The sequence below is a fragment of the Sardina pilchardus genome, chromosome 2, assembly GCF_963854185.1.
Source record: "Sardina pilchardus chromosome 2, fSarPil1.1, whole genome shotgun sequence".
Lineage (NCBI taxonomy): Eukaryota > Metazoa > Chordata > Actinopteri > Clupeiformes > Clupeidae > Sardina > Sardina pilchardus.
In genome coordinates, this window is record NC_084995.1 from 30,314,921 (window position 1) to 30,339,883 (window position 24,963).

At 46.3% G+C, this 24,963-nt stretch overlaps 1 protein-coding gene across 1 annotated transcript; it reads right to left on the minus strand.

The window, feature by feature from the left end:
* Nucleotides 1–1,054: 1,054 nt before the first annotated feature.
* Nucleotides 1,055–24,877, minus strand: slc4a2a (solute carrier family 4 member 2a). Its single transcript, XM_062526127.1, has 24 exons — nt 24,682–24,877; nt 21,442–21,615; nt 15,902–16,058; nt 15,138–15,409; nt 14,761–14,910; nt 13,992–14,175; nt 12,330–12,466; nt 11,741–11,791; nt 10,690–10,870; nt 10,204–10,339; nt 9,759–9,951; nt 9,260–9,365; nt 8,541–8,725; nt 8,014–8,230; nt 7,431–7,634; nt 6,517–6,665; nt 6,106–6,300; nt 5,790–6,014; nt 5,613–5,702; nt 5,328–5,494; nt 4,849–5,102; nt 4,252–4,421; nt 3,928–4,101; nt 1,055–3,473 (listed from the first exon to the last, which is right to left on the minus strand). Exons 2-24 carry the CDS (start codon nt 21,499–21,501, stop codon nt 3,393–3,395), a joined length of 3,738 nt encoding a protein of 1,245 aa, XP_062382111.1. The 5' UTR covers nt 21,502–21,615; nt 24,682–24,877; the 3' UTR covers nt 1,055–3,392.
* Between the last annotated feature and the right edge of the window lie 86 nt (nt 24,878–24,963).

Below are 24,963 nucleotides of genomic sequence, written 5' to 3' on the forward strand. Positions count from 1 at the left end.
ATAAGTTATTATTAGCCTATTTAACATAATAGCCTGTCTACTGTTTTAGGATTATTTGCATGGATTTCGCAACATAGCCCATCATAGTAGTAGGCCCATAACAAAGTTTGTCTTAGCCTACTATGGAATTGGCGACCAATACCCATTGACATGAGAACACTTTAAAAGTAGATCAACTTGTTTGTTTTCTAATATTCTGTCAGTCGCAGACTCCCGCATGAGCAGGGATGTCCCAGCCAACATCGGACCCAAACCCGCTTATTTGGAGCGTGCGTCCTCCTACGCAATCAGCCTGTTAAAATATGACGAGCATTCGTGTTTCAATGAATCACACGATAGACTACCTGCTATGACTATTGTTTTTATTACATTACATTTTAGAGAAACCATGTAGGTAAGTTTGACAGCGTAGACTAGCTTGTAGAGTAAAATATGCAATGCACACGTCGGATTGCTGCTGTAGGCTATCCGCCACGTTCCCGTTGACGAATCGCGACACTTTTGGAAATAGGCCTAGGCCTAATGGTCTATCGTAGAGTGATAATTTGAAAGAATCTCCAGAAACCTACAGCCAGCGTGAAGCGAGAGATATGTCAAAATATCTCCCAGACAGTGTGAGATGGAATTGTAAACGTCACGTTGCCGTAGGTTTGTTTTTGGGAAACGGACCAATAGGACAGAGAAAGGAGGAGTCGCCCAGCCTCCTGACAAAACTATGAATTAGGCTAAATTAAAATTCCCCTTGTTGTCTTTTACATACAAAGGACGTGTCACAACAGGCTAATTCGATAACGAGGCCTTATGGTTATGATACATTATGCCTTTAACAAAGGATTTGAACACCATCACACTTCAAAATTGATCGACTAGACTGCACGATGGTTCAAATGTTTTCCAAATGCCATCTTACAAGTACTTCCCTCTAGTGGACATTTTGTTCTTCTGCAGTTTTCGTCGACGCAAATAAAGATCCAGCCATATCATCATTGCCAGATATCGATCATACACTACAGCCAGGCAGTGCAAGAACAAAAGACCAAACAGTTGTGCCATGTGGTATTTCATTTTAATATAAATGTAAAGGTCACGATAGACATTCATTAGTTCCCATATCCAATACCAATGACAGTTCAATGCCCAGATGTGTTAAAGTAGCCTATGTGATGCACTGATATACAAATAAGCAGGCTACGTCAAGACACCACAAGTTACATCACGATAAATCCACATAATAAATGTTTCAGCCCACATTGCAGCAGGAAAAGAGACAGATATTTATTGTTTCATACATTTATTGATACATACAAAAATATTTCAGCTTAAGGCCTTGATATAAAGAAAATTATATCATTGAACAACTCAAGATAAAATTGTAAATGATTGTCTTGTTAAAAGAACTGGAATGTAGGTCTAGTGTTGACTCAACATTACTTCAAAACTGACACCTAATAAAATAAATGTTCTCATTTGGACATCCTAAAATAGTTCTCTCTCTTTCATTCTACATCCCTGCATTAGTTCTGACCATTACGTAATGCATAGCATGAATAAAAACAGGAGTAGCTCACAAAGAACATTGTCAAATTTCAGCTTTACATCATTATATTTTGACAAATACAAGGTGTCTGCATCTCTGAACTGAAAGCTGAAGTTTCAGCAACACTAAAAGGTGATATTGTGTCTAGCATAGCTAATTTCATCAGAATAATGAATAAGGCAAGTCAGTTTTTCCAGTGCAATCTCTCATGGTTGCGGTAAGTGACAAAGTATAGCCATCCTTGCTTCTACCAAGGTTTGATCAGGATATTGTGTGTTCTGACTTGTGCCCATAGGCTGTTACAATAAGAGGTTGAGTATAATTTAGCCTTGTTTGACTGACAGTTTCAGCGCATCCAGGCCTGGCTTACATGGAACACTGGTTGTCATTTCTATGTTTTGTCCAATACAGAGAAATGTAGACAGTCTTTGTTACACAGGACAGGGTGATTAGCACCAATCCACCTGTAATGGCTACTCAACATTTTGTTATTTGTGTAAAAATGTTTTACCAATACTTAACAATGGCGTATACTATACTAGTCAAAGCTACATGAAATGTTTGTTTGTCTGGAATGTGCTTAACTACATTATCTAGATGTAGACACATACCGCCAAAGGCTGTAGTCTCGGCCCATTTGACAGCCTTTGCAGCTTTATAGAGATATTCCCTTCTGAAGATTCTCATCAAGCTACGACAAATTAACAAATCCAATGGGAAGACCATCTCAATTTCAAGGACTAGGCATCTGGAATGCCAGTCAAAAATAGTTTGAGGGAAAGGTCTGTAGCACACACACACACACAGGGGATTCGGCCTGACTTGTATCCGACTCAACGATATGTAAAGCCAGTGTCTTCTACATTCTATTGCATGATAAAAAATATACATCGCTACATCATATTTATGAAATAAGCACAGAGAGCTGTGTGTGTGTGTGTGTGTGTGTGTGTGTGTGTGTGTGTGTGTGTGTGAGAACAAGGGCTTGTTTTTGCACTTGGCAAGGTGAAAAGGTGTCTTTGGTATCCAAGTTTACAGAATTACTATAGGGATGAAACACCACATGCTCAGTTGTAATTGTGGTGGTTATAATGTGGTTATAATGCGATGTGTTATTTCTATTTATGAAAGGTCAGTGGCTTAGTAGACTGGCGATTTAAAGCAAAATGTCTGCACAGTGTTTTAACTTGTTTGACAGAAAGCACTGTGAAGGTTAACTTGGGATCACAGAAAGATGCTTTGGTACTTGTTCATCTAAATGTACACAAGAACATAAAATCACTCCAAGAATATAGTGTAATAACTGTTTCAGGAAGTTATGATGTAAGCTTTTCCCATGATATGGCAAACTTCCTCTACTATACAAAATGTTGAGATGCATATCTCCAATGGTATTTATACTATTGAATAAAGTGTAAAGAGTGACTGACCCCTGTGTTTAAAGTGCGTCCTTTTAAGTCATGACCTTGAAATGTGGTCAGACCCTTTGTGATTTGTTTGTACATATCACTCCAGTCCAAATGTCTTAGAATGGCATACAGTGTTAAACACTACAAAGTGTACATTGTCTTAATACCTATAAATGCAGACTTGAACAATTCCACATAAACCCTCCATAAAGAAAGAAGAACATCAACCAACATACACCAGTCACAACAGTAGAAATATCCATCTAGGCTTTTTGATTGATTTCTCTAAAGCAAATCAAAAGACACAATTGTTCCAATAGCACAGTGAAAATGTCTGCATGTGAAGTGGGTTTACTTGCTCCATTGTAATGATGGACCCTCCCAGTGGGTCTGACATCAGTGAGTGTGGTGGTTTGGTGAGCCCAGAGGAGTGTGAGTGAGCGCCATCACACAGGCATGTGCATCTCCGTATACTCATCCTGCCCTTCCTTCTCGTCAAATGTGGGCTCAGCCTCCTCTGCGTCCAGCTGCAACCAAAACAAGACAAGCGGGTCAGCCTACATGGGGCTCACAAGTGGTCAGCCTACATGGGGCTCACAAAATGTTTGTTAGAGACTAACATGGTGACACTAAAGGGTTTGAATATGTGCGTATGTTCCCAAGGCTGTATACGTTGAGCCCAGCTAAACTTGCTTTTATTCTCATCCTTGCTGCTGGAGTAGGTGTATCCACATTGTTATATGGTTATATTGAGATGTTTTTTGTTTTTTTTATCTAAAGTAACTTAAAACATTAGAACAACAATAGCAGGAAACTTTACAAGAACATAAAAAGTATCAATTAATTGTAAAAAAAAACACCTATACAACTAAAATAATGATAGGCTGTCTAATGTACTGTTATGTCAAAGCACACTAAAGTTAACTGAACTCCATTCTCCTTGTTCTGACTAGCACAGAAATAGTCCTCGGAGTGACTCACACACTGCATCTCCCGCGAGGTAAAGATCCATGGTAAGAGGAACATCTTCACTGGCACAGTGAGGATCAGGACAAAAGGGAAGGCGAGGGAGGCGGAGGTGGACATGACCGCCCACAGCGAGGCTAGACACACTATTTGGATCCCAGTGAACAGATGCATGCGCATGGTTCTCACCTGAGGTACACAAAAATATGGCACTTGGGTGATGTAGTCTATTTTATGAATCAGTGATATTAGTCATCTAATTATACACACAGATAACCCAACATGTAAGTTGTCAGAGTAATTGGTCTGCTTTCATAATTTCAGCCGAGGGTTGCTGACCTTGCGCACGTAGGTGTGGTCGGGGTGATACTTTGGGGGCATTAGCAGCAGAAGCATCCGTTCTGTCAGTTGGATGCCATTGAGTGACATTACACCCATGTACAGGAAGATCCCAAACAGCACAGCTATGGGGATCTGGCGCAAGATGTCTCCAATGACAATGGAAAGACCTAGAGAAAGAATGTGCAGTACCAGGGGAGAGATTTTCTTCATCATTATTTGACAAAAAAATATATCACAAACATTTATAGCTATGGTTTTGAATCGTGTCTGTAGAGGCACTATGGTGTGCCATGAGAGTGAAGTGTGCAGTGGGATGTTGAGGAACTCCGTGTGTTTTTGTACAGGCTCATGAAAATATGCTAATCTTAAATTGCATCAACGACAGCTTCTTTATTAACAGTTCTTTCTGCTTTTGTATGGCCTATAATATGTGGAAAAAGATCATTGAAAGCAGCTGTCCAGATACTGTTTAGTTTCGCTGCTGTTCCAGAATTAGAAAATCTAAGGTGACAGGTGGTTATCTAACCAGGAGCACACATTACAGGCATCTCAACTAGTGTATGTTCTTTGCCCACATGGAACAAACGGTCTTACCTACAAAAACAGCCACCAGGAATCCCGTCACTCGCTGTTCCTTCACTTCCTGTATGCGTGGCTTGTCGCCGGGTGCAACGGCCTTGCTCATGACTGTGAGAGCGTTGGCATGGGTAACAGAGCGCACAGTGGCTGCAGCCAACCACGGCAGCCCAAACAGCGACAGCACTCCACCCAAGGCCACAATGATCAGCAGATCCAGGTGAAATCCAGAGCCCTTCACCAACATCCGCTCCTTTTTACAGACTATCAAACTGGATATGAAAGAGATGGTCAGCATAGATGAGAACAGGGGGTCAATTATTTCAGATGAGTGATATTAGCAGATGAAGCAATGGGAAAAAGCCGATACTGATGACAGATCAAGGTCAATGATAATGTCGGTCTCAGGGACTGTATCTCTCATGAGAGCATATGTATTCTGTACATTTTGTCTGCAAGGTAAGTCTCTGAGAGGGGTTTGCTTGGTGGGAACTCACGTGGTGATTTGGGTCTCCATGAAGACGAGGATGAAGACGAGCACTGCGGGTAGAAGACTGGCTGCCATCATCCAGATGGGGAACTGGCCATCGGAACCAAGGGGGTGGATCACCCAGCCACGCTGTTCTGGGCTCGTCACAGAGAACCCACTGGGCACGCTCAGCTTCTGCAAAACCACCAAACGAGCCAGAGGTCAGCCCTCCTGAGCTATGCATGTGTTCATATGTTTCAACTGAACTGTGTGCAGGTGTGCCATGCGCTTGTGGCCTGCCTGGATCACTCACCTGTGTGTGGGCGTCTTCTATGCTGTTGTCCACAAGAACCATGATGAGGATGGCTATGGGAACTCCAAAATCTCCGATGACTCTGCGGAGCTGAACCATAGTTCTGGTCAGGAAAAGAGCTAGCATAGAACATCTACTACAGAGTGTTACCAGAAGACTTATAAGGGCTATACTTACGCTCCCAGGAAAGAAGGCACTATTCTTAAACTTGCGCAAGTAGAAGGCGATGAAGAAAGTGCCTAACATGAGGACCAGAGACAGAAGTGCTGTGTTCGGCTCCCCCAGTGTCTTCCCAGGGTTTGATATGAGGCTGCTGATGCTACTGTTGAGGGATGTTGCATTGGCACTCTCCATGGTGCTGTTGTCAGTGTAACAGCGTTTTAGGGGGTTATCTTGGAAGATCTGTGAAGTGAATAAAACATAAGATCTCTCACTGATAAAAGAAAAGAGTTTTAATGCGATTGAGCTGTCAGTTAAGGTTGGGATTTCCTGCCTTGATTAGCTTTGAGAAGGTCTCGTAGATGAAGATGAGGGAGATGAGGAAGGCGAATATCTCCTGGGTGAAGCGAGACACAAAGCGGACCAGGAAACTGCCTTCGAAGGCCACCATTAGAACCACGATGATTATGAGCCAGAACCCAATCCAAACTCTCCCTGTGAGGTACTCCATGCCATTTGCATTACAGAACTGGAAGGAGGGACAGATTTGTGGTAAAGATGCCAGTCAAACAGGGATTCTGTTTACCAGTAGAGCAGATGAGACACAATTGTTACAGTGATGATGGTATTTGGCAGATACTTTTGTCCAAAGGGACTAAAAAGCATAATTGGAAAAATCAATTCAACCTTTGCCAGAACGATGATAAAATAAAGACAGAGCCTCATCTCTGACACCATGACTCACAGAGAAGAAGGCCTCCTCAAAGACCAGCAAAGGGCCAGAGAATCCCACCACCAGGAGGGGCTGGGCACCGATCAGACTGAAGAGCACCCCATGCACTGCTGTGGCAATGATGAGCTCCGAGACACCGATCAGACCTCCGGTCTTCTCACCTATAGAGTTAGGAAGTAAATGAGCCTTGACATGAGAGAAGGATCATGACAGTCAATACCTGTAAAAAAGGCATTAATTCAAGACAGTCCATATCTGCATGAATCCACATTTCCTGCTCATTGCTACCCTGCTATGTTGATATGTCTCACAGTCCTATCTGAAAGTCACGTCATAACCATAAGAATAAGACGTTAATTAACGTAATGTTAATTAAAGCACAAAAAATGTGCTGTAAAGGTTTCATGCCTGCCTTGATTGGTTATCCAATGTGGAAATAAAACCTTCGTTAAATTCCTTGACTTTGCCCTTTGCTTTTTTATCTGCACCATTTGCTATTAAACCACTACAGGGCAGTGTCCCAGGGGTAAGTCAGCTGTTATAGGAGTGCAGTGCAACCAGAGGCCGTCTACGGAGAGCCTTGCCACTCACTATTAAGTCCTATTGTAACGTCTTTTGGTTGCACTTATTAGACATTCTCTGGTGCAACTCAGTTGAACATCACAAGAAGAAGTGAAGAAGTGACAGTGCAAAGAGCCAGAGGACTCAAATGATGCATTCTTCTACAGCGCCTCTCACCGTATTTTACTGCTCCTTTAGTCATGTTGATTTGTTGATTTGCTTTGTAATTTCCTGTTTACATTGTATTGTATGTTGTATGTTGTGTGTGGTGTCTTAAGCTGCTGGGACCTTGAATTTCCCCTTGGGGATCAATAAAGTATCTATCTATCATTTATCTATCTATTTCACCGTCCTCTGAGTCTCACCTAGAAGGCCTCCAAAAGTGATGGCGGGAGAAAGAGCAGCAAAGTAGATGAAGATCACCGCAGCCATGCACTGGGGATTGAGGGCGTCTTTGAAGTCGCTGAGGTACTTCGGGTAGCGGCGTTGCACGTCACGGACCACCCCTCCAAACAGAAGGCCTGTCCGCTGCAGAGGGTCATCCCCCGGTTTAAAAGGTGGAAGCAGAGCTGGGAGAGGATACAGAGGAATATGATGGGTTAAAAAAAAGACATGAACTCCCGTAGAGTAGATTTATATAGTTGGTTGGTTGGAATGCAATATGCAGTAATATCCTTGTCCTGTAGCCTGAGCTTGCATGAGCATCTGAGTGCAACAGCATACAGTATGGGTATTTACATATGCATTTGTGTGAGTGTGTGAGTTTATGCGTGCACATGTCATGTGTGTGCAAGTGCCTATGCCTGTTGGGGTGTATTGATGGCTGTTTGTGTGGATGTACAGTGTGCATGCACAGATTAGCACATGTGTGCACTTGCACCGTGAGTATGCTTGTGTGTGTGTGCGTGCGTGCGTGTGTGTGTGTGTGTGTTTGTGTGTTTGTTTTACCCTTATCAGTGGGGCTCTTGAGCTCTTTGGCAAGCAGCTTGCCCTCCTGCTCCTGCCGCTTGCGGAGCATCTCCCGCTGGAAGCCCGCCACCGACCGCAGCAGCTCCTCGCCGCCCACCTCTGAGGGCGGCAGCACGATGCTGCAGTCCAGGAAGCTGTTGATGGCCGTCAGCAGGTCCTGGCGCTCGTCCGCCAGGTAGGCCGCCTCGTGGAAGTGCTACGGAGCAGAATCACGGACAAAAACAAGAGTGTACAGTTGTGAGGAGACCACGCTCTTCTCACTCGTGATCGTGAGAATAGCCTCACTGACCTCAGTGCAGAACTGTCGCTGCTTGTTTTTGGAATGACTCGTCTATGTTATTATATTTAGGATACATGTAATTGTCCAGGACTCTAGGTAATACAAGCTGTGATTGTATGAACTGCATGACTGTAAGAACTATTGCAAAATGATGGTGGGACTTTTTTGTTCTTAGAAGGTTTTGTTGAATACCCATACAGACAGTTTAACTATAATGTGCACCCACCTTGTCTGACATGAGTGTGGAGATGGAGCGTCCGATCTGGTGGTAGTCCATGTTGTCGCTGGGCGGCCCAAGCAGCACAAACAGGAAGCGGACGGGGATGGGGACCTCCAGCACGGACTCCAGCAGCACGGCCTCCTGCAGCCTCACAAAGGCCATGGAGGGCTGGTCCAGGAAGTCCACGCTGCCTGTGGTGGGATTGACACCATTGGTCAGTAGGAGCGTCAGCCCCGCTATCATCATCACTGTCATTGACCTCATGGAGGAGCCTTTAGGGATGATTGACAGCAATTAAGTCATCCGCCTCCTGCTGCAAGGGTATTTAAACCGGCCTCCTTTCCCTGCACGCCCCGGCCCCCGGCATTCGCAAAATTATCCCTCCTCCATCCCCTACTCCTCCATTTCACTGATAGCCCACTTACTCATCCTCCTTCCTTACACAGGCAGTGCAAGTGGTCATCGCTTTAACGCGATCTCTGCCTAAGGCATTCCAGGACCACGGCCAGCTACCTAGCCAAACATGCTCTTAACGTTACACCCAAGCATAACAATCATATCCATGGGCGAACTAGTGAGCTACTTTGCTCTTCTTTGTGTATTATACACGGTCAACAAATGAATGAATCCTTCATGATTTGACTTTGGCTCTGATGTTTGCCTTCTTCTCTTCATTGACTTTAAAAGCTCCAGATACTGTGACGGCAAAAACATCTCCAACTGACCCACAAGTACAACAGTGGCCTCGGCATTTTCTGGAATCTTCTCCAGGAGTTTGAGCTCGTGTTTGGACTTTGACCGGTGCATCCCCAGCAATGGAGGGTTTTCTTTCTGCACAAAAGGACAACAACATGAGGTAAAACCACCGGAAATTAACATACAAGGACGTACAACTTGCACAACCTCTATCATATAGAAACTCCCAGAGAATGTTCAGACTTGAAGCTGAAGATGTACACACATCATGAATGTAACACCCTCTACATCACACACACACTCACCAACACTATGCATTTGCAGCATTCAGGTCAGATACTGTAATTGTCTATTTTCCTGACTGCATTAACTCTCAATGGCCAGGTTTCCCAGATTTGTTAAGAAGCTCTTAAGTGCTAAGAACTTCTTTGGAGCGCTCTAAGAACATTCTTAGCACTTAAGAGCTTCTTAACAAATCTGGGAAACCCGGCCAATCTCATGGTCCCTTCTCCTCTCAGCCGCTCATACCTCGTTCTTCTCCATGTCGATGCGGGTGTCGATGTCGAAGGTGGTCATGCCCCCACCCATGAGTGGGTCTGTGGCGCTGGGCTCAGTACTGGCGATGTGGTTATTGCTGTGGTGGTGGACCATGAGGGAGCCGAGAGAGGCCGTCGAGATGTTTCTGGTGAAGGAGCTGTGCTCCTTCTCATCACTCGGGTGACTGGGCGAGAGAGAGAAGCAGGAGAATGGGAGGAGCGAGAGGAAAGGAAAGATAAGATTTTTCATCTGTAATGTCCGTTCTTTTGTTTGTGATACAGTCATGAAACGCCTGGTTTTCCGGCACCGATGCAGTCGTAATTATTGTGCAGCCATGTTGTGATTGAAGCCACATGTGAAAAAGCTCCCCGATTTAGTCTAGGAGGTGGTGTCCTCTCGCAGTGTGAGTGTGTGTGTACTGTATGTGTGCGCTGACCTGTGTTTGAGCAGAAGCGCGCGAAGGACGTTGGCGCGATCCTCGACCCTGATCTGGTCGGAGATGATCATCTGCTCCACCACCTGGTGAGCGATGCCTGGCAGTGTCTTCTGGTCCAGGTCCAGCAGCACAGCACCTGGGGCAATACACACAAGTCACATAACACACAGACACACACACACACAGACACACACAAGTCACATACACACAGACACACAAACACACACAAACCACGGAAAATTCACAGCACCAGTATGAACAAGACTTTGAAAATGATGATTGACACTGTGTCAGTCTTGGCATGTCTCCCCACGCTAACCTCTCTCTGCATCATATCATTATCGCTGGCGCACTCTTCACCCTCTTACTCATCCATTCAGTCACTGTTTCTGTTGAGCTATTGAGGTACTGTGTCTGTGCATAAATCTACTTTATACAATATAGTATATTTATATTCCATGTGGTTGCCCTTCTTGTGGGGCTGACCGTGTGAGATGGTCTTGCGTAGTTCCAGTAAACTGCGGAAGGAGAGGGAGGCCACGTGTGGCTTGCCCCAGCGGTCAGTCTCTTCCTCCACGTCCTCCTCAAACTTGATCCAGCGAGCCGTCTCTCTCCACTGCAGCTCCTGGTTCTTGTCCATCACCAGTTCATTCAGCTCCACAAACACCTACGCACGTGCAGAGACCCAGTTATGTCCACTCACGCCCACAACACAAACATACACTCACACGTAAACACTCACATGCACACAAACACAATTAGATGTCTGTGGCCAAAATGGTGGAGAATGTTTGTAAGATTTTAAAAAGCTCTGCCCCCAAAATTGTTTTTTTTTTTGTGTTGTTGTTGTCAGCAAATTCGTTTTGTTGGATGAATGTTTATAGCATTGTGACATTTTCTGTGTGGATGTTGTTATCCGTCAAAATATTGATGCAGTCAGGGAGTTTAAACTTCAATCAACTTCTTGAACTCATGTGAACCCCGTATAGCAGAGACAAGAGTCTGTGATGCTTTGAATGGAACCTCCGATGCTGTTATTGGTCAGGCTCCATGCAGCGTAGGCTCTGTGTTTCCGGCTTCACAAAAGCCTAAACCGCATTAAACTGATCTCTTTTTAGTATTCCTTTGACATATATGTTGTATTTTACGAGGTATTCCACATGCAAAATCGAATTGATGGTACATGAATAATATGACCCAGGGTTACAGTATAATCTCCTGTGATATGTTAAAACATACTGGTTATTATTACACATGCTGTGTTGGAGCAAAAAGTCACTGAGAAGTATGTTAGTGTAGCCTGCATCATACAAGCATAATCATGTTAGTTCAACTTTTTAGCTGCACTGCAGTGCATCTCAACTCACTTTCTTCTCTGCACAGTACATATGGTGTGTAAAGCCAGTGCCATATCATAGTGAAGAAATTAGATTAAAAACACACATAGCAAAAAAGATCACAATGACACACCAAACCACCCAAATCCATGCATTGAGTATCAACTCCATACAGCCCTATGGTACCTTCTGGTACTGACCCAGAGAACTTTTGCATCCAATAGGCTTCTTCTGCTAAACCGACCTCTCCACTGGTAAAGGACCATGACATACTGGATTAGGTCAAGGCAGAGGTGTGCACATGTAACATCTACTAAACCCTGATTTAAGTGTCTAATCTGATTTGATGTCACATAAATGGACAATAATGCCCTGGCAACAGTCACAAGATGACCAGCTCCAGTGTGGCGCACAGTGTTTCTTGAATGTCATCAAACAAATATCATTCATCAGTTATGCAACCAAAGCGACCCACAAGTTCATCTTTGAAGAGACTTCATACACTACTTTGGATATTTCTCTTCCCTGGACACGATCACAGTTATTCTACAGATCCTTTGTAAGGCATCTCTTGATCATATAAAGAAGTGACAGGAAAAGGCCAGCACTTTCATAGACTATTATGAGAACAGATTTGTAAGTGCAATAAGTGACACCTTTGTAGATACTCATTTGTTGCATGCCTACTCTACTGTGCATCCAACTGCATGTAAGCATTACTGACAGCTGAGTCCTGAACCCTGACCCTGGCCTGTCCCACACCTGAGCAGGTGTCCGTTGGTCTCTCACCTCGTGCGGGGTGCGGTCCAATTTACGGCTGCGGCCACTGGGCTCCTTATGGTCTTTGCTGATGTGAACCACCTGACCTTTGGTGCTCTTCCTGACCAGATGACGCCGTACACCGGGCACATCCTCAAAGCGATGGCCTGACAGACGGGGAAAAAACAGAGACTTTACACAAGAGACGTTTAAGAAATGATGAAACTGAGATATTCTACTTGGTAGCCATAAACATCGGAAAAAAGATCCTGTCCCAAGATGAGGAAGACCAATTGAAACACGTGTCAGTATTCTGCATGTGGCACTCACCAAAGCACTTACTTCCAAAATGTGTTTGACTGTGTGGTTAAATTCCTGTGGACTTTAAGGTTCCTTACAGAAATGTAAATCTGCCTGTATCAAAGTGACCAATTGTTCAACGGGGTTCAAATTAGCGTCACGCAGCGCACACATTCACAAACACACATTCAGACGCAAACAATAGAGATATGGAAAAACACTAGAGCCGTGGGCGTCTTTGGACAAAATGAGCTGAATTCCAGCTGCAGTTTGATCTGAGGGAATGATATCACTTGATTCATTTTCAGAGGAGAGTGCAGAAACAAACAGATTAGTCATATGCCAATTGTGCAACAACAACAACGACATATAAATATTTTATAATTATTAGATTTTTATGATGACATTCCTGAATAGTTCAATCGCAATGTTTAGTTTATATTCTAATAACAACACCCAAATAAAGTAATGGGTTCTGCCCCAGGATCCTCTGTGTTTATTCGTAACCTCTTAAGTAAATATCATTCTTCATGCATGTACAACGTAACCCAGCAACACCATCATGGTGAACATGCCTCCCTTGTTTATTTTACCTGCTTCCAAGCAACAGGTTGAGCAGCAGGTATCCCACTTATGGAAAGCCCCTCAGCTCCAAAGCCATTATTTAACAATCATCCACAACACACAGCACACATGTAAGCCCTGTGACTTTCATTCAGTATCACTCAGTGCCAATGTCAACCAAACCTGTATTCACACTGGCAGTGCCTGTCAGATGAACAACTGGAAATTTGAAGAACAACTGTTTGACCACAACAAACAGTCTAGCAGTGGCTACTGTGCTGCACTGCATTGTGGTAACTCTGATTAAACCAGTAGCCCTTAGCTTCTGTCAAACATACACACACACACACATGCACACACACACACCGTCTCCAGAGACGGGAAACTTGGCATTAGGAAGTAAAAGTCCTACCATGTATTGGCTCTACCTGAGCACCTAAATCAGATGCATGGTTTTACTAATTACCTGGCTGAAGAGTTGAGCTAGTAAAAATCAGCTGTTTTTTTGTGAGGAAAAATGTGGAAGGACTTTTACTTCCTGAAGCCAGACCTCCCATCTCTGTCTCCCTCTTTTTCTCTCACTTGCACACGCACACCCACCCACCAAGTCCCACTCAGACACACACGCCAACTCAGTCCCACTCAGACACCCACCCACCCACCCACCCACCGACTCAGTCCCACTCAGACACACACACACACACACACACACACACACACCCACCAACTCAGTCCCGCTCAGACACACACACACACACACACACCAACTCAGTCCGACTCAGACACTCTCCCTCTGACGCCCCTCCATGCCCCGTCCACCCCACTCACTCTTGATGCCGTCCAGGTCGACGGTGGCCAGCATCTGGGCCTCGCTCTCGTCCGTGGGCATGCGCTGGTACAGGCTGCTCTCCAGGGCCGTCTGGTTCCCGGTGCGGCGCCGCTCCTGCAGGTCGTAGCTGCGGCCGCTGGCGCCCTGACCGGCCAGAGAGCCCTGCCTGGAGCCGCGCCGCTGCTGCTGCTGCTGGGGAGGGGGGGCCAGGGCCGGGGGGCTGCCCGGGGACTCTGGGGAGCTGAGGGGGAACACGCAGGGGTGAGGCCCCCCGTTCTGGCCCTTGGGTTTGCCGGAGGTGGGCGCACCAACACTGTAGAGAGTGGGGGAGAGGAGGCAGCGGCTCAGTGGTCGGATATTTCTGTTCATTTACTTATTCATTCTGAGGGAATGAATATTTAAGCTACTGGATGTCGGCATGCATGCACATACAGACCACACTGATGCAGTATTGACAAGTGCAAGTGAGGCGGTGAGATGTTATGGTAACGTATGTTCTATTGTAGTGGGAAAAGGGAACAGTGCAAAGCTATATAAGCAGTGTAACAATGGAATTACTGTCTAATAGAAAACAGTAAACCGCAATACAACATTAACTATACAAATATTTGTGTAGTTTTCGTCTGTACTGCTTACAGTACGTATCTTGTATGTGTGTGTTGTGCTGTTCTTGTGTATATTGATTTGCATTTGTTTATGTGTGTCTGTGTACTGTATGTGGTGCTTTGGGAGGGGATGCCTCTATGTGGTTGAGGGCAGAGTGAGCACTGACTCAGTAGTGGTGGCATCCTCTGGCAGATCGCTGGTCCTGGTGCCCAGGGCGGACTCTGGGACAATGGTGAGCTGGCGTGGGGAGGCACTGCCCTCTGACTTGCTTTGGGTGGAAGTGCTAGTTGGGTCTTCATCCGACACAAAGAACTGTTGGTACAGAACCGTCAGAAAAAGCACAGCGTGTCAAAGAGGGCATCTACATCTATTTGTGCATAATGTGAGTGAGTGTGTGTGTGTGTGTGTGTGTGTGTGTGTGTGTGTGTGTGTGTGTGTGTGTGTGCAGTGTGTGAGTATGCAGCATACCCATATATGCAATATGTATTATGTGATCATTATTGTATCTGCATTGACCGTCATGAATGAATGTGTCCTACCTGCACCTCCTCTATGCGTGTGTCTGTGTCCGTCTCGGTGGTGGGCGAGGTGTTGCCCTCTGTGCTGTCCAGCTGGCTGTGGCCATCCTCTACGCCCTCGTCGTCCTCGTCGTCCTCCTCGATGGTGGGCGCGGTGCCCGTGCCGGTGCCGGCGCTGCCGGTGGAGCCGCTGCGTCGGCCCTTCCTCCTCTTGCTGCTCTTCTTCCTGCGGCCCTCGGAGGGCAGGTGCTTGGACAGCGGGTGGTGGGTGTGCATGGACGAGTGCCGGTGGTCTGCAAACAGCAGGAGAGCAGTACAGCGGCCGCATTCCCACTTGGACTCCCAAGGCCACTTAGCTTATGCGGTCTAGTCTATGTCATAGTTTCATATCTGCACAGTTATCACACTGTGGAGCAGATAGCCTTGACTATTATGATATACGTATAGACTGTAATGCATTCTGGCTCTTCATTCTGTGACTACTGAAACATATCACAGTATAAGAACACTGCAAACCTTCTAGACGATTCAGAGCCGTGTTATCTCATCCCTGGAAAGTAGTAATCATGGCCAAAGAATGTCTATTTTTGTTGTGTTTGTAAATACTCGTAATAGATACTGATAATTCAACCAGGAATGTTAATCAGTACAAATTTGACTCTACCCAGTAAGCTTAATTCGGGTACAGTGAGGAGAGAAGGAATTGTGTCATGCACTTGGAGAGGAGGACCCAGTGGGACATTAATAGATAAGCAGCAGGCGTGTAGGTTGGCCAGAACACTCACATTCAAAGTCCTCCTCGTTGAAGTTGCGGTGCTGCTCCGAGGGGAGTCGTGGCGGGGGCTTGAGAATTTGCTGGAAGCGCTCGACCCCCAGCGTCTTATTCAGGTCCCGCTCGTCCTCATCATCCCTGCGCCGTGAGGGAGGGGGAACTGGAGCCGGCTGGGGTTCAGCGGAGACACAGGAGCACAGAGGAGGAGACAGGTGGAGTCATAGTCTGGCTGAGTGCTACATGACAGGAGCATGGTCTCTCTCGTGGATTCTATATATTTTTCTAGTGAGATATATGATACACTGTCATGATATCAGCATACTCAGTAACACCCTCCCATTAAAAAAAAAAAAAAAAAAAAACGTTTCCCAGCTAAGCTGACTGTGGATGAGTATGCAATGGTATGAATCAACACTAGAGGGAGACAAGTCAGAAAAAAGGGGTCATGCCATTGAGGCATATCACAGAGGCCCCATGTTACGTAGGTGCGTCTGGGTCACAATCACTTGATCATTTTGAACCCCATATCTGTGTACCTGACCGTTGCTTCTCACATTCATGTACAGATGTACTGTGAGAAGGTGCGCTTTTCAACAGTAGAATGCTCATACTGTTTCAGTCCACGATGACGGTAAAATGAGGAGTTGTGAATAAAAGAGCTGAAAACAACCCAACAGTACTCAGAATACGTTGCCACTAGTGGAAATACAGAATCTATGTAAATTGAAAAGAACTGGTGGGTAATGGAAGGACCTTTTAGTCTATGAATCAAAGATGTGCAGATGTTAACTAAAGATGGGTATCACAAATTAGCATCAGCTAAATAGATTCCTGTCTATGTATATTGTAACTCTCCTATATCAGATTTCCGCATCTTCCCGATAACAAAACATGAGCTGTATTGACACATAAATGACTCAGGCAACTAGAATTTGCTGTACTAATATTCAGGGCATTTGGGGACTCAAGGTAAGCCTCTTATTGCAAATACAACAGTGGAACACAAAACATTAAAGGTTCTGAACACCATGGTTGACATAAAAATGCCATGTGCCATGTTTTTACTCTCATATCTGGATCTGAAGGGCCTTTTTTACACCTCACAAGTCGATCTGTTCCACGGTCCTGATGATGAAATCTAAATTGTAAACACACACCATGCCTGATGCTGGGGCTCTGGAGAGGGGCGTAGACCTCGCCACCCCTGCTCATTCTGCTATGTTATCATAGGGATGCCCTCGGGCTGGCGAGCTCCTGTCCATCCTAATACCAGTGTGTTTTGGTAAGGGGCCCCTCACCGAGCACACAAGCCCAGAGATGGTCAGCTGCTCCTGGAGCTACTTTGGAAAAAAAGGGAAACTGCCGCTGACCAATGAGACGGTCAGTCTCCACCACGCCCACAGCCACGGCCTCCCGTGCACCCGAGCATCGCTGCTATGTGTGCAGGCATGTCCATTGGGCCGCTGCCATATACGGGAGCAGGCACTGATTTAAGTGGATGTCTGTCTGTCTGTCTGCTGCCTTCGTCAGAGTTGATCGATGGAACTCATGCAACACAGCCTAGAGGGCAACGCTCAGTCATGACCAAGGTTACTGAGATCCAGGTCAGATAGTTTTACATAAAACATAAGAATCCTTTTATTCACTTTACAAAACAAGACTGTTCAGTAAGTGTACTCCAACAGAGCGAGACAGGGGTTGCTAAACTAAATGTATAGCTATGCCATCTAGTATGACTTAATGATAACTACCGGTCCTCTCCCTCTGACAGAAAGCATGCACGGTTCTCAGTGTTCTCTGATGTTCTAACGCTTCCACGGGCCAAGATGCCCCACAGCCAGGCGCCCACAGCGCAGCGCTCCCTTCTGACGAGGGCATCGCCATGGAGAGCACACACAAGAGCCACAGGCGCCGGAGCGCATGATAGGCCAACTGCACGGGAGGACGCAGCGCTCTCATCAGGGGCCGCGCTCGCCGTTATCGTGTCCGTGGCGACAGCACCGTTAGAGGCCAGATAACTCGCCGAGCACAATGTGCTCTCGCATGTGCTGGACAGAAATGATTAAAGTCAACAGTAAATAGCAGATAGGACATGAGCTTGGAGCTAACTACATTTTATGATAAATCTATGAGTTGATTAACAGAAGAACAAAATCGTGTGTATTTTTGACTGTTTTCTTGTTAGTGTTTTGTTGTGCAATATTGCATATTACATTCTCTGAGAGGTTTACAATGCAGAGACAAAGGGTGTGTGTCTGTCCGTGTGTGTGTGTGTCTCTGTGTGTGTGTGTTACTGTTCTTATACTCCCCATACATATACATTTCAAGGGCTACTGTGAAAACACAGAGTAAAGTAAAGAGTAAACGGTGTGAGCATGTACACAAACATAAAGGCACAGATCCACCAACCATTAACACCCCTGCCTGTCTCTGACTCTGCCACATCATAGATACTGAGCCCAATGTAACTTATACACCCCGAAAAAACAAACACAGTCTGGGTGGGATTCAAAGACAGGGAATCCAATTCACTGTTGTTCCTCAAAGGGTGAAATATAATGCTCCGTCTACCTCTATGTGTGCCCGTGACTTCCTGCCGAGAGAGACGTCTTGAGTTCGACTTTCCCACAGAAATCTCTAGTGGGAGGTTGGCGTGATCTGGGTTTTGGTTTGCCGTGGTGACTGTAGTTTCCCTCATTATAAGTCACGACTGACTCCTGCTACTTCACACAATATACCACCGCGCCCCATACACACAATGTTGCTGTTTTCTGAGCTCGTTACAGTCATTATGCAGCCAGGATGTTTCATTTTCCATCAGATTCAGAGCACGAAGACTTTTAAGAAGTCATTTAATTAGCTGAATCCATGTGTCAGTTCCCTCCAAAACAAATGGCTAAAATGCTTCATCACCTCATATTCTTCCTCTAATGTTGTGAGTTTGAGTTCTTCATACAGTTTCAGTACATTTAGAATGCTGTTTATCATATCAGACATATAAACAGCAAAAATGTAATTGACAAAAAAAGGTTTTTATATAGTCAACAGGAACTCCAATGAATCCATTTGATTTGATTTGATCAGTAAGAACACCACAGTCTGCGATCTGTTAATGAACTCACCTTGATTTTGAACAAGAAATCCATTGTGTTTTTTCCAGCATCAAATCCAAAAACAGAGAGATGGATAGAACTGCAAAACGCATCAGCCTGAGAGTAATCCTACGATATGATTTAGAATATACTGGATCTGTCACTCCTGTGGGAAATGATGGGATAAAATCTGGAGGGAGTTGGAGGTTTCTCTGGATCTCGTTTCACATGACTGAATCAGTTGGAGCCAGACAGGAAGTAGACAGGTCCAGTGGCTCAAAGCAAAAAGACCTAAAATAAGTCTTCAAATCTCTCCACTAAGCACAAGGTCAACCCACCCCTACCCGAACACACACACGCACACACACACGCATGCATGCAGATAATTAGCAGCGACAAAAATGACAGCCTGCCCTGGTTTTGGATCTATCTTTGAATAAAAATCACAGGACCATTGAGAAAGTGAGCTGTTTTGGGAGGGACTGTAATATCATGGACACTGGTGATGTTCTAATCTGCCACGGTGACTCTGAACAGATAAACAAAAAATCTTGACTTGACCACACAGGGTCCAACAAAGAGCAAATCTTAGTCAGGTGACAATATAATAGCCATCATCTGAAACATCTGTCAGGTCTGGATTGGTGCTCTTGCATAATAACAGCTTCCTCAGAATGACAAGCTAATTGCTGCTCCGTCTCCATGGTGACCGGCAAGAAACACTTTCAGGCAGGCCCACTGAGCATGCGGAGCGGGGCCCGTGGCCGATCAATGGCCATTGTTTCCCAGCGAGTGATTAGAGCTTCTCGTAATCCCAGAGATCAAAACAGCAATACTGGGGATAAAGGGCTGGCCTTGCTGCCCCACTCCCACGCACTTGGACACACGCGACGGCTGACACAGACTTGACCCAGACATATAGTGACACGTACGGACGCATGAGGTCACGCCATACGCAACAAGGCACTCATTGACATTCACAGATCTACATATCTACACACACACACACACACACACACACACACTAACAGGCACACATTTTCATGCACACCTCACAGCTGTCCAGTGTATCTACACATACACACACAAGCTTGTGTGTATACAGTATATAGACTGTGACTCAGAAATACACAGTCTCCACCATCCACAATAGGACTCTGCCTCTCCACAAACAGCCTGTGAGCATTAGGATAAGTCAAAGCTGGGTTTAATAACATAAATCTGGAGAAGAATGCTATTGTGTCGCCGTCGTACCACCACATGTAACCCACAGCGGAGCAGTAACTTGGCCCCTCCACTGAAGCCACCTACAAAGCCTCCCGCAGTCAAAACTGAGGCCCATCACCATCACAGCCACATCAGCACCCCAAAACAAATCACATACACACTTAAGCTACACAGATCACACATACACATACACATACACACACACCTAACCAACACAAATCACACAAACACATATAAAGACGCATATCCACACACATACAGTACAAACACACACATACACACACACTCACACACACACACACACACACACACATCCACACACATAATGTACAAAGACACACACACAGACACAGCCAAACTGCCATGGAAAAACGACAAATCAACACAGAGGACACAGCGGACTGTCCGGCTGCCCAGGACCTCAGCGCACGCTTGATCCCCGGGCTCAGAGGGGCAGGCCAGAGCTGCAGCTGCAGCCGCACAGGACGGGAGAGCTCTCTGCCTGCCAGGAGTTAGAGTGAAAGGCACAGCGGCACCGCGGCAAGCTGGGCTCACAGTCACAGGCATGGAACACAAGTCACAAGTCAACATCTAGAGAGGGACAGCAGTCAGGGCACAGCCATATATAGCCTCATAGTGGAGATGAAACAATAGGAGCCTGTGCTGGTCCATGTTTCGCTTTTTTTTTTTTTTTTTCAATCTCAAAGCTCATTGCCCCGGCAGGGTCCCTTTTGTCCAGATCCTGATGAGACAGCTTAATGTGTCAGACACCTCGGGAGTCACATTGGCCGCTTTTAATTGGCCGGTGGCCTCCTCCAAGGCCAGCCCATGCACCTGTTGAGGGCTAACTGCCTGTGGCGAGGAGATAAGGGAAGTGACCTGAACAAACATCAGTCATTGTGTCGAAGTGTGTCACGCCAAGGGCAGCACAGTTTGGCTAAGGGCACTGGGTCACACTCACACACACAAGCGCTCTACCAGCTAATCTTAAACAAGCGCGTTTGGGTTTATCCTCTCCCAAACGGTTGCCAACAAAGCTCTATGGTTCTGTGTTCTTGGCTTAACAGGAAGCGCAAGGCTGTGACATCACCACGGCGTGCGAGGAGTTGCGTATCCAAGGAGAGCACACGTACTGACTGACATGTTTGGATAACAGCTTCGGCTAAATGATTAAGCCGAAAATGCCGTCTCTTCCTGCTCTGGTTGTGTCCAGTCGGACAGCACAAACACTTACCAGGTGTCCGGCGGCGCCCATGGCGGCCTTGGCGTCGTTGGCATCTTGCGGGTCGGTCATCCTGGGCGATGTCCTGTGCGTGCAGGTGCGGGGGGTTCGGTGTGGCGTGGAGAGCAGACTTTAGCCCTTCTCTTTTTCTCTGGGACTCAGCGTGGGGCGTCTGGGCAGCATAACCTGAGGGGAGCATATCACACACACACACACACACACACATACACACACACACACACACACACACACACAGTAGTGAGCACAGCACTGGGAGCATATCACACACACACACACACACACACAGCAGTGAGCACAGCACTGGGAGCATATCACACACACACACACACACACACACACACACACACACACACACACACACACACACACACACACACACACACATACAGCAGTGAGCAAAGCACTGGCAGCATATCACACACACACACACAGCACTGGAACTCACTCGCATATCACACATGGCAGAAAAGTCTCACCACCCAAGATATCTATTATTTCCAGGAATACTTGTTCCCTCTAAAAGACCCATCAGTTCCTGGTCATCACACTGGAATGGGTTTGAGGTAGAGACAGCAGAGGTGACAGAGTCCTATTTTCTGCAGCGTGGGCATGTCTTATTCTGGGACGTCTCTGGTTCACTGAGGCTAAAAGGGGCTCTTTTCCTCGCCGTGCTCCTGTGCAGGGATGCATGAGTAGAGTTTCCATCGCCAAGGTCACTCCTGCACCTCTAATGTCACAGCCTCACTGTCTCCGAGGAGCGGAGGAGACCATGCATAATGATACTCTGTGGCACGGCGCGCTCGCCGCCTGATAATGCCAAGCGCGGACAGCGGCAGCGGGATGACAAACGTGGACAGCGGCGCATTACGAAGGGTGACTCAGGTGAAGGCGTGACTCGGCAGAAAAGCTGGGCGGCACGAGCTCATCATATTTCTCACTGACAAGACGGACAGTGAGAAACGCTAGTATTAATGCTAATGTCAAAGATGATATTCTTTTTCCTCTCTCTCTCTCCTCTCTCTCTCTCTCTCTCTCTCTCTCTCTCTCTCTCTCTCTCTCTCTCTCTGATAACCTGATATCATTAGATGTGTAGCCAAATGTATGTATTTGTAACAATGGCGATGTCTGAAAAGGGCAGTATGTGTACAGACCAGGGGAGACAATAACTATTGTTCAAAGTATTGGAAAGTACTAACTAGACAAGGAAATGAAGACGCTTAGTCATATCAGGAAAATCTAAATCACGGATGAGAGGAAGGGCCCTGCGATAAAATGTATTGGAAATTACAGTGTTTCTCTGTCACACACACACACACACACACACACACACACACACACACACACACACACACACACACACACACAGACAGACACGTGTGTACATGCATGAAAGCCACTCATTGGTATCACTGAATTCTGAACTCAGGCATGGGAAGCGTATGTTTTGTTTTCACCTCTCAGGTTGGGTGATAAGAGGGCTAAGCCCAGGAGAGAAGGCCATGGCACAGCACTGTTACCTGAGAAGTCAGCTGTAGCACCACTGACCCTGTGTTTCTCAGACAGGCGTGCCTGACGCGTGTATCAGCACCAGCCCGTACACAGACGCCCTGTGTGATGCTCACGCTCCAACACAGGTCACCATCATGGCCCAACCATCTTTTAGAGACACGGCTAGTTAAGGGGCATTTTAATGCATGTCACGGGAGGCCACTGACATAAACAGGCTGTCACTATCAACTAAAAGTCTCTTTTTCCGTTGCTGTTTGAATACAAATCAAAACCATGGCTAAGCGCTTTGTGGTTGTTTGTGCGTCATGTTGTGGCATTGCAACTCAAGGTCATGTGAAGGACAGTGATTCAGCAAAGCTTCCAGTCACAGTGAGACTCACTCCCAAACATCTAAATGGCTCCCAGAAGCTAACCGCACATTTTTTCAGAGGAGAACTTTTTGAAGTTTGCCAAACAACGCACTATGAGTATTAATAAATCAAACAATCACAACAATCCTGACAAGTCTTCACATTCAGTATGCACACAGATAGTGCAGGACCTCTTATCTCCACCCCCCCCCCCCCCCCCCCCCCACTGCCCATGGCGATGGAAAGAATGGCACTGCAGCCTGTGCAGACTACTTTGTGGGCACACCACTTTAAAAGTGCCCTGTACCTAAATAAAGCTCGGAGGTCTATTGCGCACATGGTGATCTCTCCCGATGCATAACTGGCATGTCTGTGCACAGTGATTCTCCCGTAGCTTCATCAAAGTCCTGACTCTGTGATCCGCGATGAGAGGGGAAAAGATCAGAAGAGCGATTTTTCATTTCTCCCTCTCGCTCCGCGCGTTCAGAATGCATAAACAAGTTACTGGATCATAACTGAGTTACGCACCAGTCCAAACAAAAGTCATCGTTAACTGTCACGTGGATGCCATCTGTAACTCTAAACCATGTCAGCACTTCCCCGCTCGAACGCAGACAAACATGGATGGGGAGGGAGAAAGAGGGAGGGAGAGAGGGATAGAGAGAGGAAGGGAGAGAGGGAAATAGAGAGAGAGAGAGGGATAGAGAGAGGGAGAGAGAGGGAAATAGAAAGAGAGGGGAGAGGGAGAGATAGACAGAGAGAGAGAGAGAGAGAGACAGAGAGAGAGAGAGAAAGGAAAGAGAGAGAAAACATTCTTGGAGCCCCATATCCACAAATGGCACACAGGCACAGGGCGCCTCTAATCAAATTCCTGTTGGACATCTCACATAATCCTTATCACTTTAATCCAATAAAGATGAAGGGAGAGAGCGAGAGAGTCAGTGAAAACACTGGGAAAACACTGCAGTCTTTCACCTTCTATGAAATCACCCCTCAAACAAAGTTCTCTTAGAGGAATCTGGTGAGTCAGAGACGCTTAATATTCTGTCTTCCTCTGAGGAATGAGGGTCTGTCTGACTGAGAGGACGGCCGCTGTGCAGGACGCGCAGCCACAAGGAAATAAGAGGAACGCCGCGGAAAACCGGGAGACGCGCAGCCAGGGAGGTCAACGAGAACACCAGGAGGAGGACGAGTCGTGCCTGCAGAGCAGCCGGCATTGACGGCAGGACGACAACGGTTGCTACTCGACAAGAGCGACAGCTGCAGCCACCACAAGCAGGAGAGGAGGGGGGGAGCGAGGGAGCGAAGGAGATAGGGAGAGAGGGCAGGAGAGAGAGAGAGGGAGAGAGAGAGAGAGAGAGATGTCACTTACCTTTGAGTGCTTACTGCAAGGAGTCTACAGCCACAGCAGTCATCGTAAGACAACAGCAATACCTTCCTGTGAAGCCGGGAAGATGTGAAAGAGCAGCCAGAGGAGGGGAGGGAACAGAGTGAGACAGAGGGGGAGAGAGAGAGAGAGAGAGAAAGAGAGAGCGGGAGCAAGAGACTGCTGTTAGAGGCTGTATCTCACTGAGCTCTGCTGAAAGACTACTTTTCTCTCAGTCACAAGCACACCCTCTTTCTGTCTCCACCTACCCCCACCCCAACACACACA